General features: G+C 36.8%; 1 protein-coding gene across 1 annotated transcript in view; it reads right to left on the bottom strand.

Moving 5' to 3' along the window:
• Positions 1-16,968: 16,968 nt before the first annotated feature.
• LOC111052911 (ubiquitin carboxyl-terminal hydrolase 48) overlaps positions 16,969-17,433 on the bottom strand; it is a 67,690-nt gene continuing 67,225 nt past the window's right edge. Inside the window, exon 17 of the mRNA XM_039443519.1 lies at positions 16,969-17,169. Within this exon, the coding sequence (XP_039299453.1) occupies positions 16,969-17,169 (201 nt within the window). The remainder of the gene's footprint in view (positions 17,170-17,433) is intronic.

Here is a 17,433-nt window from a genome sequence, read left to right as displayed (position 1 = left end):
GCACCTAATAATTATAAATATAACGAGGCCAAGGAGAAATTATACTACCTGATAATAAGAAGTTGAAATAAAAATACACAGGTTATCAACAGAACACGGAAAAAATGTCTATCAAAGAAATTGAATCTCGTTCGTCGTGTCTAATCCAGACAGTCATGGAAAATGAATATAGGGCGATATTAATAATAACAATTATTATTAATATTAGTGATAAATTAAGAGTAGTAAGAAGTATTCTTATCAGTCATACACAATATAGGTCTAGAGCACAATATTATTAGTTAAACCACACAGAGAAATGAATAATATTACGTCAAGAGAACAATTATGTTTGAATTATCGAACAAAGCATCTATATAACAAAGGATTGAAGTGAGGAGATTTTTTATTTTGATCGAGCAGGAGATATAGTTTTTATAAGAGTGGGGGAGGAGAAATCCATTTCACAAAAAACATTAATGATTTCAATTTCCTGAATTTTCAGATCACGAGAAATTGTTTTTTCTCAAACAATAATAATTCCTAACCCTTTTCAACTGATTTTAGTGCCATTGGTCGTCTATGAGTTTTACAAGTAGCTAGCTACTTGACATATTACAGCTATGACGTCATAATAACAACTATGTACAAACGAATTCAACTGATAAGATTTATTGGTAGGTACGCCTTTTATTAGGAATTAATTGCAGACCTCTTCATTTGAATAAGGTAGCTGGACCAAGTTGAACCTTAATTTTCACGATATACTGTAGCAGGGATTGTGATATTGATCAACCGATAGCTTTATGGTAATCATTGACCATGCAGTAGCAATAGGGTTCCTCATACCGGATCCGGCAAAAAAACCTGCCCGGTTTGAGCAAGCCACCGCGTGAGTTGTAGTGGGGATAGAGATGTGGAGGGGGTATTGTTCCGTAGCGGCGTACGTGCCATTTTCAGTGTTTGCCATGGCTTGGCTCGGTGAGCATCGGGCGTTTGTTGTGGAGGAGTTTATTAAAAATGGCGGTTCTGTGATTTCTACTCAACGAGCGTTTCGGATTCGATTCGAACTTGGCCGACGTGATAGTGTTCCTGACGCGAAAACGATTAGACTGTCGGTGTCAAACTTTAGACAAACAGGGTCAGCACTAAAAAGAAAACCAACTGGCCGACCTCGTACTGCAATAACACCAGAGAATGTGGCGCGAGTGAGAACATCCATCCAACAGTCTCCAAAGCGTTCAGCGGTTGAACATGCAGCTGCCCTGGGATTGTCAGAAAGGAGTGTAAGGAGAATTCTGCATAAAGAACTTCATCTGCATCCCTACAAAATAATGGTTGCGCAAAAGTTGTTTGAAGAAGATTATGAAACTCGCAGGGCTGCATGTGATGACATTTTGCAGAACATTCCCCCAGATGCTGTCTTCATTTCTTCTGATGAAGCCCACTTCCACTTGTGTGGAACTGCTAAAAAACAGAATTTCCGCTACTGGGCTGCAGAAAATCCTACGGAACTCCACCAACAACCACTACACAGTCCAAAAGTCACAGTTTTGTGAATTTGGTGTGTTGGGACCGTACTTTTTTGAAGAAGAAGGACAAACAGTAACGGTCAATGCCGATCGCTATTGTCACATGACATTTCTCCGACCCAAGATCAACCAGTTTGTTTATACCATGAGGAAGAAGAAGTTTGGTTCCAACAGGACGGAGCCACAGCTCGCACTGCTCGGCGGTCCATGGAAATGTTAAGAGAGTTGTTCCCTGGACGTCTTGTTTCTTCAAGAGGAGACATTTCCTGGCCTCCAAGGTCACCCGACTTATCACCTTGTGATTTATTTCCGTGGGGCTACCTAAAGGCTGAAGTGTACAAACATCGCCCCAGAACTCTTCAAGAACTAAACCTAGCGGAATGCGAGCGGCCGCAGTAACATCTTCCACCCAGCAATGGTCGGCGTAGTTCCGCCTAGCGGACAGATGAAAGATCAAACCAGTCGGTTATTTGATCCCTCCAGCCAGGCTCAGCCAAGCAGCCAAGACAATAGAACAATGGAGTGGCGGTCTTATTCGCGTTCATCAGCAGTTTTCTTTCTCACGATTATTTTGATTTTTGTGTGTCAATAATAACTCCAGTCACCAGTAAAAAGTTACCAGAAACGTGGTATACTACCATATTAATGACTTTTCATGATGATTTTCAATTATTTAAAAACATTGTTGACATTCTGAGCCTTTAGGCTAAACTTGGGGTAGCTGAGAACGAATCTGCAATCAGAATTTCTCTATCACGAAAAATAGCGAAAAAAATCCAGCTGTTGATCTTCCGGCAACCGTTAACAGTCATCCTGCAATGCGGCCGAAACACTTCCAAGCCAGACACCCATCTCGAATGACAACAACGCCAAGCTGTAAGAAACCATCCTGCACTGCGGCGCTAGGTTAAAAGATGCCATTAGGCAGGAAGTGGCAGCCATTCCAAGGGAAGTTACACGAAGAACTATAGACAACTTCAGGGAAAGACTTCGTGAATGTCTTAACAATGGGGGACATCATTTATCGGACATAATTTTCAAAACCAAATAAAGTGTACTAAATGATGTCAAATGGCATCATATAGGCTATTCACACATATAAGTAATTGTACTGTATGTTTCTTATTCTTTTTGCAAATGCCTATTGAAATCAGGGAGGTTTTTTGCCGGACCTGTATTATTGATGATAGCTTATTATGACTGCCTACAGTTGTTGGCCACTAAATCAAAAGCATAATGAATAGGATAATTAATATTGGAAAGACCTTGGTTTTCCAAAAAGAAATTAGAAAAACTTTGTTTATCTAAATGAGGTATGTTTTGTGACAATACATTCACAACAGGCGAATACAGTCGTCTACAGTGGACAGATCACTTTAACAGGAGCTACTTGTAACTGTCAATTGCTTACTAGGAAATTTATAGGGGTGTTCATTAGAATTGATCCGCATTCTTGAAATACTACCACACGAGAGTATTAATAGGGGACAAATTACCTTGCAAGTTTGAATAGCTCAATGGTTAATATTGGTCTAGATTATCAACCAACGGAAATTATTGAGACTCTTGGAAGGTATGGCGGCAAACAATATAAAAATACAATTTGGATAATATGTACAGTGTCATTCGATATTCTTGAAAGCTTAATTTCATTTTGTTCCAATCAGGATTTATGAATCCTATTGTTCAGTCTTGTATTAAAAGACAAAACAATTTTAATTTTAATTCTTATTAATACTCAGCTAATTCCTGTGTGAATATTATAGAATAGTTAGAATCAAGCTGCATTTGATGATAGAATGATATTAAAATATTGTCACAGGAAATTCTAGGCCTGTTGATTTAGAAGAATTACTTTTTGAATAAGAAAAAAGAGCAAGCGTGAAGTGTAAATTATTTCTGAGTTAAGTTACAAGTAGTAACTATTCACCATTTATGGACACAGTAGCAATTTCTCATTTAATTCTCAATAGAAGAATTAGCTGAGCTAGTTAAATAGTACAACATCTCAAATATCACAATACATGACCTTGAACTCAGAAAAAGAAGTTGTGGTTATCGTGAAAACATTTGTCGTTTGTTACAAATCATGGGCTACCAACCACACAATATTATTCTATCATACATACTATTAATTCAAGTGTTATTCAAGTCTTTCAATTTCAATTCAATACAACGATAATCGAACGAGAACAATGTCAAGTTTTGAGATTTTTGAACGCATAGAAGAGTTGAGGACCGTTGATTGAGTACACATAACATGTATGTAAGCAGAAGCCCCTCACTGCCAGAGCCCAGAGCACCAAAGGACACAGCACTCAGGGGGGGGGAATCCAGACACCACATATGGTTCTCCACACACATGATGCACCAATTCTGACATAACGTTATAACGTTGACTGGTATTAAATGCACAACAGCAACACAGCAATGATTCCACAATGATGAAATTGAGATTCACCAATAAAATTATTGAAACAAATAAAATAAGATAATGAAAATAGTTAATTTGAGTTTTTGATTGAAAAGTGTTTAGCATTAAAATGGTGAATACAATTTTTTATATTGATTTTGTTAGGTTATGGAATGGTTTTATTGACACAATAGCTATTTATGTATTAAGAGCGTAATGTGCGACTTTATCGCTCGCGCAAAACAGTTATCACGCGACGCGAAGCGGAGAATTTTTTACATACAGAATTTTTTGTACAACTGTAAAATCACTTATATCTGGCGGAGTTTATAATAATTCGTCTACACTGATATCCATCATGGCTGTAGAATCAGTACAATTACCGACTTTTTAGGTTAAGATCTGACCGAGAGTGGTTTGTCTTTTGGCGAGCTGCTTATCATCAGCTGATTAGCGAGCGTAAAGAAACTCTTCTGCACATGCGCGAATAATTAGCGAGCGTAAAGAAAATGTACTGCGCATGCGCAGATGGTTAGCGAGCGAAAAAGTAGATTCTCCTCAGAAATAAGCTGTTTTACGAGGAGAATTGAGTATGTAAATTCTTTCTTTACGCGCAGTTGTAGAAAAAATATTTTTGTTCACTTGGAATGTGAGAAATTAGAATTGAAAGAAATATGTAGGCCGTATGTATGGGAGATGTATGGACTCCTTACCTTTGAAACCAGCTTCTGGTTCACGCTTAGCGCCATTAGATGAAGGCTCCTGTGCGTCTTGGCCAGCATCTTCTTCCACCTGAAAATCAACATACTTTATCTCAATCCATGACAGTAATAGCCTATTCAAAGTGATAATAGTATATTTCGCACCTAGGGCCGAAAATGAGACATTTCCGGCTCGAAATCGGTTTTCAAGTCCGAGGCCGTAGGCCGAGATTGAGAGCTGGAAAAACATTTTTGCCCGTGGTGCGAACGCTATTTTTCGCCACACAGAAAAATAAACAATATAAATATGAGAATAATTGTTTATTAGGCAATTCCGAAAGCAAAACAGGAAGGTCATAACTCTAGCAAATCTGAGGTAATCTGAATATCAGGAAATTGTCCAAGTATTTTTATTTTTTATTCTGATTTGTATAAATAACCTAAAAGATTATGTTCAATTATGTAAGAGGTTGAGTTTATACTTTTTATTCTTCCAAACGACAATAAGATATTATTATAAATGTTTTGATTCTTGAATAATAAACACAAAAAAGTTTGCTTACAAATATCATTCGAAAAAACAGTGTTCACAACCACAAACCTAGAAGTTACCAGACTACAAACTAAATATGGAACAATCAACAGGGTTCCAGGTTTTAAATATTTAGGAGAGGTTATTTCGGAGAGATTATCACAGCAGGATAGAATAAAGAAAGCTCGTAAAGGCCTAGGGCTGGTGCACTCCTTTTACAATAAAAAATGCTTGTCTCTTCACACTAAAATTAGACATTATAAAGTAATAAAGTAATAGAGCCATCAATGCTATATGCCAGTGAGACCCTCAACAGGAAAGCTGATCTAGAAAATTTGAAGAAAGAAGAAAGGAAAATAATGAGAAAAATTCTAGGTCCGAGATTAACTGAGAATGGTTATAGATTACAGAAAAATAGCACAGTTGAGCAACATTCAAATATTGTAACAGACATGAGAAAAAGACGTCTAAAATTCTATGGTCATATCATGAGGCTCCCTGACCATAGAATCACAAAAAAATAGTAAAATATGTAGCTTCGCTTGCCTATGGAGGAGAATGGATTAGGAATGTTAAGAAAGATCTAGTTTTGGCAGGAATTACTGATGATGAAATTAAAAATAGAAATAATTTTAAAACAAAAGTGAACAAATGGGAAATTATTCCAGAGATAAAAGCACCAAGAGTTGGCACAAGATGGAGTGAAGAAAGAAAAGCTGCATTTTCTCAGAGAATGAAAAGCTGGTGGGCGAACAAGAAAACCGCCAAGTCTAATAAAAATCGATGATCATGATTTTACTCAGCGTCTTCCACTTCGGGAGCTCTACGACTAATAATAATAAACACAAATAATGAAAAGTTTTTGATCAGCTGTTTTAGCACACTTGAAATTTGGCCAATCTGAATGTCAATGTCAACAATGCTTGTTGTCGTTGACTTCGGAAGTTTAGGTTAGAAGTTCTATCCTACTCTGAAAATCGAATTTGAATAGTTTATAATATATATCTTATCTGTATTTTATTCATCCAAATAAAATGATAGTATCTTATTGCAGAATACTTATTCAATTCTAGAAGCATAAACTGATTCCGTTTCATAAACCATTTTGTAAACAAGTTCACATCAAATCAGAATCAGCTGACTTCAAGGTTATTTTACAGCCCTAGGGCCGTAAAACTTTTACCGGCCTGGTCAGAAAACAATCACTTTCGGCCTCCATATGACGCACGAAAACCAGCTCATTACATCCAAGTGGGGCGAAAAAGTAATTACTAAAATTTAAACAGCTGATTTGAATTCTAACTTCCCCTTTTCTACCTACTTATAATAATTATCATACAAACATATATTTCATGAGTTAATCAAATTTCTGGTTGTGGTATTGAATTCAGTTGACTCAATGACAGACACCTCTATTATGCTTTCTCATCTGAGCTTAGACCTTCTAACCTATTACAATGTAAGTTTCAAAATAGAGATGCTTCCCATGTTATTTAAATGGAGTCACTTTTACTCCCTAGGGAGTTTTTCTGTTTTTTACTACCGAGAACGAAAAAGTGACACTTTAGTAGTAGGTTTCAGGGAGTAAAGTAAGTACTTTAGACAGTAGGTGGAGGAAAAAAACATTTTCCTCCACCTACTGTCTGAAGTACGTACTTTACTCCCTGAAACCTACTACTAAAGTGTCACTTTTTCGCTCTTGGTAGTAAAAAACAGAAAAACTTCCTAGGGAGGAAAAGTGACTCTATTTAAATAACATGGGAAGCATCTCTATTTTAAAAACTTACATTGTAATAGGTTAGAAGGTCTAAGTTCAGATGAGGAAGCATACAGAGAGTCATTAAGATATATATCATTGTTTTGTTTAAATTGTATCTGTATTTAAAATGCATCTTAAATTGTATTAAACTTATTTGACTCAATATTTATATAAACATTACAATAATTATTCAGCCTGCACATATCAGATACTGTAATTAACGTTCTCAATCAAATAAATTCGTAATATAGTTCAATAAACTTCTATAGATCTTGAACTGGGATTAAAAATGTTTCAGTTGAGCCTACCAATTTCGTAGCTATTGGGTTTAATTGTGATATTTTTTATTCTACTACTCATAACATCAGTTTCATTTATCTCCTGCAGGAAGGATTATTTGATAATACTTTTTCACCTGATACTCGCATTGGTCGGACTTCCTTGCATGCACCCTGTTTCTGCATCATTGATTGCAAATTAAACTCAATCAGCAATTTTTTGGCTGTGTAGCAAAAAACTATAGCTCATTATTATTCTGGAAGGCGAATTATATTTTATTTTTGAATGTTGTAATCCTTGCAAATATTGTGCTGCGGTGGTATCTGTGAACCTGGCACAACTTTGCTCTGGATTTGGTGGTCGGGCTTGCTCTGCTGGTGGACGGAGCACGCGCGATTATTCAGAAACAACGGGACTTTTACACTCTTTAAGTTTGCCTAAGATAAGTAAATGAGGTAGGAGCTGGGAGCTGGAGGAATTCTGACTTGTTTTATTGTGAGACCATAGGTGAATTATCGTGTTGAACCAATCAGTAGCTACTTTTATCTTGTTGGAGATACATCATGTAATTCCATATCAGACTTCTGCGATACGAACTTAACAGACATTTATCTTTCTTTTATCGATTCACCCAAAATTGTAGACGGTTGGAAATATTCTCGCTATCTCTAATTGCAAAGCCGATAGATATTATATTGGGGTTATTCAAAAACTTAATTATAAGCTTTTCCCTTCTTTTATAGAGGAGATGACATATTTTCTCTCACTGCTGTCAGTTGAAAATAAATAAATGAATTACAATTTTAATTAGATTAATAGATAAATAATAAAATATAATAGTAATTTGCTGAATAATTATTAAATATAATTTGCTAGTAATAGTAATACATTATTTTTTCGAGCTCAACTCAGGCAACAGGCACTCATTGTGAACATTAGTGGGCAGGTATGGAGAACATGTTGCTCGGTCTCACCAATAAAAGACATCCTAAACTATCTCACGGCGGGTTTGATTATAGAATAGGAGCTCAAAAAGCTAACGGTGATCTTACATGGAGATGTCTCAATATATCATGCAAAGCACAGATTATAACTGATAAGCATGTAAAAAAGGTAGTTCTTAAGCTAAATGATCACTGTCATACTTCGAAGGTTCAGTTACTTGATTTAAATGAATCATCTAATAATTTAGTGTGCTCGACACCAAGTAATGTGTGCGGAGAGCGACCTGAGCGTATCTCTAACTGTGACTCTCTCACTGTTGGTGAGACTAATGAGAGTATGTCTGAGGTTTCAGTTTATGTTGCTGATAGAGGTTGCGGGTGTTTTAGTTTGATTGAAAGGCTCACTATCGAGAGAAATAATTTGATAGTGGATAATCAGAGACTTAAGGAACAATGGAGCGCCGCCATTGATAGGTCAATTGTGAATGATTTGAGAATAATGGAACTCACAGACAGGCAGATGAAGGACAATAGTTCTCAGACTTCTACGGAGATGACTAGAGGTAGCAGGAGCATCTCTACGGAGACAGAGGAGAGACTCCTGATCGCTCAGGATGAGAAATTAGAGGTTTGCAAAAATTTTCCCTCGGGTATGAGTAAGCAACAGCTGGATCTCTTGGTTGAGGAGAACACAACTTTGAGGGATCAGATCATAGTGTTGGGAGATGAGTTGGAGAGAATCAGGGGAGTTCTTGTGCGGCTGGAAAGTTTGAAGAAGGGACTTGGATCGGTGACTGCTGGAGGGACTTGTGCTGGTTTACCTAAAAGGGATCCTGGTATTCGAATATGGTCGGATAGTCATGGGAGAGGCCTGAATAAGATTCTAAGAGAGAAATTGTCCAGGGGTACCAGATCGTATTATGAGATATTTTCCCACGTTGCTCCTGGTGCTCCTCTGGAGGTGGTGATGGATGAAATGCTATCAGAAAAGGAGATTAGGGGCACAGAACCTGGTGACTTTGTTATATTGGTGGGGGGGTCAAATAGCTTTGATTTCAATATTTTATCGCAGGATTGTGCTGATAGATTCATTGAGAGGCTGATGCGAGTTGTTAATAGTTTTCGACATGCAAATATCATTCTCACAACTGTACCTTATAGGTATGACTTGGATGAAGGCTCACTGACTAATGTTGCAATCAAAAGAGTGAACAGAATCATCCGTAATATTCCTGCTTTTTACCCTGATTATTCAATCAGCATCCTGAATTTGTGGACATACCATAGATCTCTGCACACTGCACATGGTCTGCATCTTAACAAAAAAGGGAAATTGAAATTGGTTGAAGAAATGTTTGCAGTCATCAGCAGTGCTGACATGGATCAATCAAAGCCTCAAATCTGTTCCTCCGGACAGGGTAATGTGGACCATGTTCTTTTGTCTAATTCGCTGAATCATGAAGGATTTTCCAATGTTGATGCGGGTGATTTTTTGGGAGTCGGTGCTCATTGCCCAGTGATAACCTGAGTGACATTGGGCTGCTGGATGGGTCAGTTTCGGGTTTGGGGGAGTTGTGGTTGGGGTTATTGTTCCTAAATATCCAGGGAATTGCAGGAAAATTTGAGTTGTTGGAGGATTTTTGTTCAGGACATAATGGATTTGATTTTGTCTGTGTGTCAGAGCATTGGCTTAGCGATTCGGGCAGAGAGCAGTGTGTCATCCCCGGTTATAAGTTGGCATCCTTTTATGCTAGAGAGGAAAGATCACACGGAGGTACACTGATCTTCTGTGCTGATCACATATCTTGTCAGCAAATAGAGGTGTCTCAATTCTGTATTGAAAGGCACATAGAGGCATGTGCAGTGCGTGTTCAGTCACATAAGTTGATAGTGGTCTCTTTGTACCGCACTCCTGACAGTGATCCTGGCCTGTTTTTGGAAAAGCTGGAAGAGATACTACGATTTTTTCTCTCTGGGTGGTGTAAGTACAGGATTGTTCTTGGAGGTGACTTGAATGCTCATTTTGACATTTTGAGAAATCAAAAGACTTCTAGGGATTTCATCAATTTGCTTCGCCAGTTTGATTTCTATTGTTGTAATTCAAAACCCACTCGTAATCTGGCATGCCTGGACAATGTTTTCTCCAACGCTGGTTTGGGTGATGTTAGATCTGACATACTCCCTTTTCTCTACTCAGATCATGATGCTGTCAAATTTGAACTGCGTGACATGGTGGAGACCTCGGAACCAGGTGCAAAGGGGGATGCCTCAGTCAAAACTTTCAGGTGTATTTCGGCTGGTAATGTTGAACATTTCAAGTACTGCATATCCAGGATTGATTGGAATTTGGAATTGGGTCTGGATGAGGATTATATGAGCTCCAGTCATAGTTTACCATCTTCTGCGGTTTTTTATAAGTTTTTCAGTACTTTGATGTATCATTTTGACATTACATGTCCTAAAAGGCATTCAAGTACAAGACGAAATTCCAACACTCTAAGATCAAAGAAAAGTAAGAACTCATGGTTCACTATGGAGCTTGCGTCAATGCGTCTTAATTTAATGTCAGCCTATGATTCTTTCAGGGTCTTGGGTACGCTTCAGGCTGGTTGCGATTATAGGGTCATGAGGGGGAGGTACAGAGAGGCAATTAGAGTGGCAAAGCGGAATTATAACTGCAGAGTGATAGACAACTCATCTAATAAATGCAGAGCAGCCTGGTCAATCATAAACAAACTGAGGCCTGGAAAAAGTAGGAGGAACATAGCTCCAATTCATCCAGATACCTTTGCACAGTTTTTTGCACATTGTGTGGGAGAAATAAGAAGAGGGATTAGGCAGACTGATGTCTCTTTTGGAGAGCTTTTAAGTAGTTGCCCTGTCTCCACTGCTAGCTTCAATTGGAAGCTCATCACTCCTGAGGATGTAAGTAGAGTAATAAGGAATCTGAAATCATCAAGATCCAGGGACTTTTATGATTTCTCCAACTCTCTTATGAAGGAAATTGGTGAGTGGGTTGCTGAGCCGTTGTCAGTGTGCATTAATGCCTGCCTCAGAGAAGGAGTGTTTCCAGATTTCCTCAAGATTGCCCGAGTGTGTCCGATTTTCAAGAAGGGTAACAGAGAGGATCCAGCAGACTACCGGCCAATATCGCTCATACCTGTCTTGGCCAAGGTTTTTGAGTGTATTGTTTCGGAGCAGCTGAGTTTTTTTCTTGAGAACAAGGGCATCTTCACGGGCTCCCAATATGGTTTTCGTAGAGGTAGATCAACAACCAATGCCATTGATGCTCTTGTCACGGACATACTCAATGAATTTGAGAAGAAGGGTTTTGCCTGGGGTACCTTTTGTGACTTGAGTCGGGCATTTGATTGTGTCAGTCACAAGATTCTGATTAAGAAACTGAATTACTTCGGCATCCAGGGTACAGCTTTAAATTTGATTTGCTCCTACCTTTGTAACAGGAAACAGACGGTTGAGATTCATGGAAAATGGTCACCTACAGTGAGTGTTGAATGTGGAGTTCCTCAGGGCTCCATTCTTGGGCCTCTGCTTTTTTTGATAGCTGTGAATGACTTACCTTATAATGTGGATGCCAATACATATATCTATGCAGACGACACTACTCTGATAAATACTGGTCGTGATATTCTGACAGTTGGTGAAGGGGCTACTAATGCAATGACACAGGTTTCTGATTGGTTTGCAGCTAATGGTTTTCTATTGAACCAAGCCAAGACACAGACAGTTGTCTTCAGTTTAAGACCATATGTGAGCGACCCCTCGATTTCTAATAAGGCCAGATTTCTTGGACTGACGGTGGATAACGATCTGTCTTGGGCTCCTCATATTGATACGGTTTTAGATAGGTTGTCTCGAGTGAACTTCCTCTTACTGCGTTTGATGTCATGTTTGCCTTTTGAATATGTAAAATCTTCATATTTTGCTCTGTTCCAGTCGGTTCTGTGGTATGGTCTGGTGTTCTGGGGTAATGCTACCAGGATTGGAGAGGTATTAATAATGCAGAAGAGAGCTATCAGAATAATGAGTAGAGCCGATAGAATAGCCCACTGTAAGCCACTTTTTGTTGAGCTTGGCATTCTTACGGTAGTGAATCTGTATATATTCAGTAGCCTTGTTCACACTCATAAGTGTAGAAAAACGCTCCAATGTAGATCGAACGTTCATGGGATTAATACTCGACATAGTCATGACATCAACATTCCTTTTGTCCGTCTGGAAAGGCTAAGGTCCAGCCATCTGATAATGGGTAGACGTTTATTTAATAAATTACCCCTCAAGTTTAGAGACATGAGAACCATAGAGTTCAAAAAAACTCTACATACGTGGCTCTGCGCTAACCCCTTCTATCATGTTGACGAGTTTTTTGAGCTGCCTGAATCCAGCTTAGACCTGTAATGCTATAAAAACCATTGAAACCATAAAGGCATATTAATTTGACTAGTACTCTATTATGTATGTGTTCTAATATTTTGACGTGATCTCATGCATCTATAGATGTTTCATGGATCGAGAAATATATCTATCTATCTATCTTCAACAAAAACTCATATCCATTATTATGAATACAGCCGACTTGAAATAATTTTTATTTTAATAATGAGAATTCATATAATTTAGAAACCACAATTTTTATGCATATTATTTTGATTACTAACCTGACAAGCAATGTGACATTTTAAAACAACAAAGCCCTCATTTATTTTTTGTTATGACATAATTTTATTATTAAAGAAACGTAGGTACTCTAAAAAATTCACAACTGGAGGTAAACATCAGCCAACTGTCGCAATTAGCAACGGTCGAACAAAACTTGGAAAAATGTCAGTAAAGCAATGCATTTCACTTTCAAGATGATAAGATTTTCTATGAATGAGTTTTGCCCAGATTTTGTCAACATTTCTGCCTCAATGTCCACTCAACAATTCACAACCCAAGTAAGCAACGCCACAATCGGTAACTGCAGGCGACGAGAAAACCGAATCACACAAAAATCTCGACAAAGCAATGGATTCGACGCTTCTAATGCGGATAATAAATTGTCGAAAGCAGCCGAGGGAAGCACAGCACAGTCAAATAACGAGCGGAATATCGACGCAGTAAACAAACATTGACATTTACAGGGCACAGCGAACAGGCGCTTAAAAGAAAATAAAAATAAGGTCTACGAATATATATGTATTGGGACTGGACTGAAGTCTATTGCCAGGGGCGCACTTGCAATGAATAAATAAATAAATAAATAAATAAATAAATATATATATATATATATATATATATATATATATATATATATATATATATATATATATATATATATATATATATATATATATATATATATATATATATATATATATATATATATATATATATATATATATATATATATATATATATATATATATATATATATATATATATATATATATATATATATATATATATATATATATATATATATATATATATATATATATATATATATATATATATATAATATAGCGATAATTATAACAGCTAGTTTCAATGTTCACACCATCGTCAGGTATCAAATTTCAAATTTGGGATTCATTTTTGAAACCTGACGATGGTGTAAACACTGAAACTAGTTGTTATAATTTGTATTCTTAATCTACTTTTTTATTAATTTCTATATTCTATTATTATAATTCTATTTTATAAATTGATGGAATATGTTTTGTTGCTTCAGAATTCTTATCCAGTAACAAAGATAAGTCTACAAAAGAATAGATAAAGAGTCAACACGAAAACTTAATTTGGAATGTTTATCAAAATCAAGTTTTGGAACTGATTCTTTCCTATTTGTTATTATTGTAATATGATTTGATTACCAGGTTTTGATTACGAGTCATAAAAACATAGCACTCTGGCACACATTCAATGGGATACCCTATATATTGGGCTTCTGGAACATTAATTTGGACTAATGATCAAAATCATCAGAGAGTGTAATGGACTTGTTATTTTTCTTGTTTTCTATTGTGCATATTCAGTGAAGAATATAATAAAACTTTGAATTCCGACAATTAGAATGATGAACTTCAGGATTGAAGTTTTATAATTGTATTCCAGAGGATATTAGGTTGTGTGGTGGTTATAAAGTGTTTTTATCTAAGATAACCAGGGCATTGGTAGAGGCATGTCCCTATACAATAGAGGAGTGCTGCAACGCATTCTCATGATCCCGATCCTGAACTTGACATGTTGCATGCCACTTGAGCCTTGCTCAAAAATGTGTGGCTTTACGCAACTAAATTGTAATAAATAAATAAATCCTTCAAAGTGGAAAATGAGATTTCTGACACCAGAATAATGATTAGTGAATAAGCTGAACTGTTAGTTCTCTGTAGCTAGAGATAAATAGCTATTTTTAATGTAAATTATTCGGCAGTATACCGGCTGATTTAAAAAGGACTTGACAACTTTGAAATTCATATAATCTTATTAAACAAGGCACACAGCTGGTTTTGGTGTTGTTTTAAACGAAAACACTTGAAGTTTTTACCTTAAACTAAAGATGTTGTATGTGACTTGCGTTGGTTATCCTGCAGACATGCCATCGATAGTCGATTTCTGGCCAGACTGTCACTAGCTAAGATGGTTTTTTTCCTACCTCAACGAAAGGTATCAGCAGGTAGTCATTGACTCTCATACCCATGAGTACCATTCAGAATGGATGAAGACGAGAAGCGGGGCCCCCCAGGGGTCAGTACTGGGTCCCCTGCTTTTTATTATATATATTAATGACTTGCCATCATACCTTGAACCAGCTAAAAGTGTATTATATGCTGACGATGTGAGTATTCTACTGAAAAGCAGCAGTCAGTCCAATGTGGAATTGGAGAGTAAGACTGCCCTTATTAATTTAGAAAAATGGCTATCTGCTAACATGCTGTTGTTAAATACCAACAAAACTAAAGAAATTCCATTCCGAACTACCAGAGAAAATAATTTAAGTATCAGAGACTATAAAATAGAATCCGTGAATGATATAAAAGTTCTTGGAGTGGTGATTGACTCTGACCTTTCTTGGAGACCTCACCAAGAATACCTCAAAAACAAACTGAACTCAGCAATTTTCGTACTGAGAAATTTGAAAGCTATATTGGACTCCAGGGCTCTTAGAAGTGTTTATTTCGCACTGTTTCACTCACACCTGACCTACGGCATTATTTTTTGGGGAAATTCAAGTTGCGTAGTTGAGGTGTTCAGAATGCAGAAGTGGGCATTGAGAGTAATGATGGGAGAATCAATTCGAACAAGTTGTCGCCCCCTTTTCAAAAAACTTCAAATTCTCCCATTCCCAAGCCTATATATTTTCGAAACAATCTGCTTCATTAAGAAAAATCTACATGAATTTAATACAGGCGGAACATTCCATCAATACCCTACAAGATATAGGAACAACCTAAGAGACGACACACACCAGACAACCATGTATGAGCGAGGTGTTAGGAGTTCTGGTATTCGGTTGTATAATTTATTGCCAGCTCATATAAAAGAAATGACTGGTACAAAATTCAGAGATCAATTAAAGAAGGAGCTGCTGTCCATATGCGCGTACTCAAATGAAGAGTTCAGAGAGTACTACGAGCGTCGAAGTGGGGTTTAGAGAGAATAGAAAAAAAATGTATTGACTTTTCATGTACCTATTTATGTTCTAAACTACGAGCGTCGAGATAAGGTTTGGAGAGAAAAAAAATATATTGACTTATCATTTATGTATTTATGTTCTGTATTTTATTGACTTACGACATTGACAAGTCCAAATACCCCTTTTATAGGAGGTCAGTGGATGAAATAATAATAAATAAATAAATAAATAAATAAATTTCAGGTGTAACTTGCTCTACAGCATCAGCGCAAATCGTTGCTCTAAGTTGAGGTAGAGTGGCTGACAGGAGTGGCTGACGTACACCATATCTTGTATGAAACCCCATGCAGCGGTGTGAGGTGTGGGGAAGGAGGTGGCCATGCAATTGGCGCATTACGGCCAATTCACTGATTTGGAAAGCGGTCATTTAAGAGAATCCCGAACGTCAGTCAGATAGTGTAGTCGTGCGCCATCTTGCATAAAGAAAACATTTCGTTTTCGTTTATCCTCATCGATCAAAAATTTGTGCAACTTATCAAGGTACACTATGCCGTTTTTGAAACCAAAACACACAGCAAGCACATTCGGGTCCAGTGAAGGCAGCCATCTTTGACGTAACTGCCGCTAGCGCTAGTGCGGCGCGACCAGGCACTAGCGGACTACGCGAGTCAAAACGTGGTGTGTTTTCTTTTAAAACAACACCAAAACCAGCTGTGTGCGCTGTTTAATAAGATTTATATGAATTTTCAAAGTTGTCAAGTCCTTTGTGAATCAGCCGGTATATGTAAGGAACTGATAGGCTACGGTATCTACTTCGAGAAAAACTAAGCTGTTGAATAGAGAATGGTTTTGTGTTGAAAATAAATATAAAAAATCGAAACTCAAATTCTGCATATCATAACTGATATTAAAAAGAAGAACATTGAAATGTATTAATTTTTCCAGTAAAAACTAACCTGATATTGAATTCTAAGGCAGATGCTTTATCATATTTACACATTTATAATATTTACTTATCAAATTATTACAAGAGAAAACAAGATATACACAATACTTCCTGATTTTAATTCAAAATCTTCTCTTTTTCAATGGACATTCCAAATCGACGTTCAATATTATTTTCCAATATCGATTCTCAATATTATTCAATTTTATAAATAATTGAATATTTTCTAGAGTAATAAATGTTATTAATGTAGAAACTTGATCAATATAATATTTGTTTCAACACTTACAGCAGCTTTGAAATCGCTGATGAGAGTGCTTGATGAAACTGGGATGGCCTTTTCGCCTCTCACTTTTTTCCGTCTCGAGCTGCGTCGCACAAAAGAATTCGACTTCTCAATGATCAACTGCAGCTGGGCTTCAGGATCAAGCTTCATCTTTTTACCCTGAAAAACAAAAAAGAATTCAGATATATTTTCATACAATCACAAAATTCTAGAGCTTTGGAACTATTCAAATAAATCAACAAAAAGAATCAAACAGGCACATCACTACAAAATAGAATAATTTTCAAATTTGTGTTCACTAGAGGATATCCTGCAAGGGAATACTTTATTGAATAAAACATTTTTGCAAATGTTGCCTTACTGTGTTGTTAATTTACTGTTTATTTGGAAAATATTCACAAATTACCAGTAATAGTGTACAGT

This window comes from Nilaparvata lugens, chromosome Y (genome assembly GCF_014356525.2).
Source record: "Nilaparvata lugens isolate BPH chromosome Y, ASM1435652v1, whole genome shotgun sequence".
NCBI lineage: Eukaryota > Metazoa > Arthropoda > Insecta > Hemiptera > Delphacidae > Nilaparvata > Nilaparvata lugens.
This window is presented reverse-complemented; position numbering and strand designations above follow the sequence as displayed.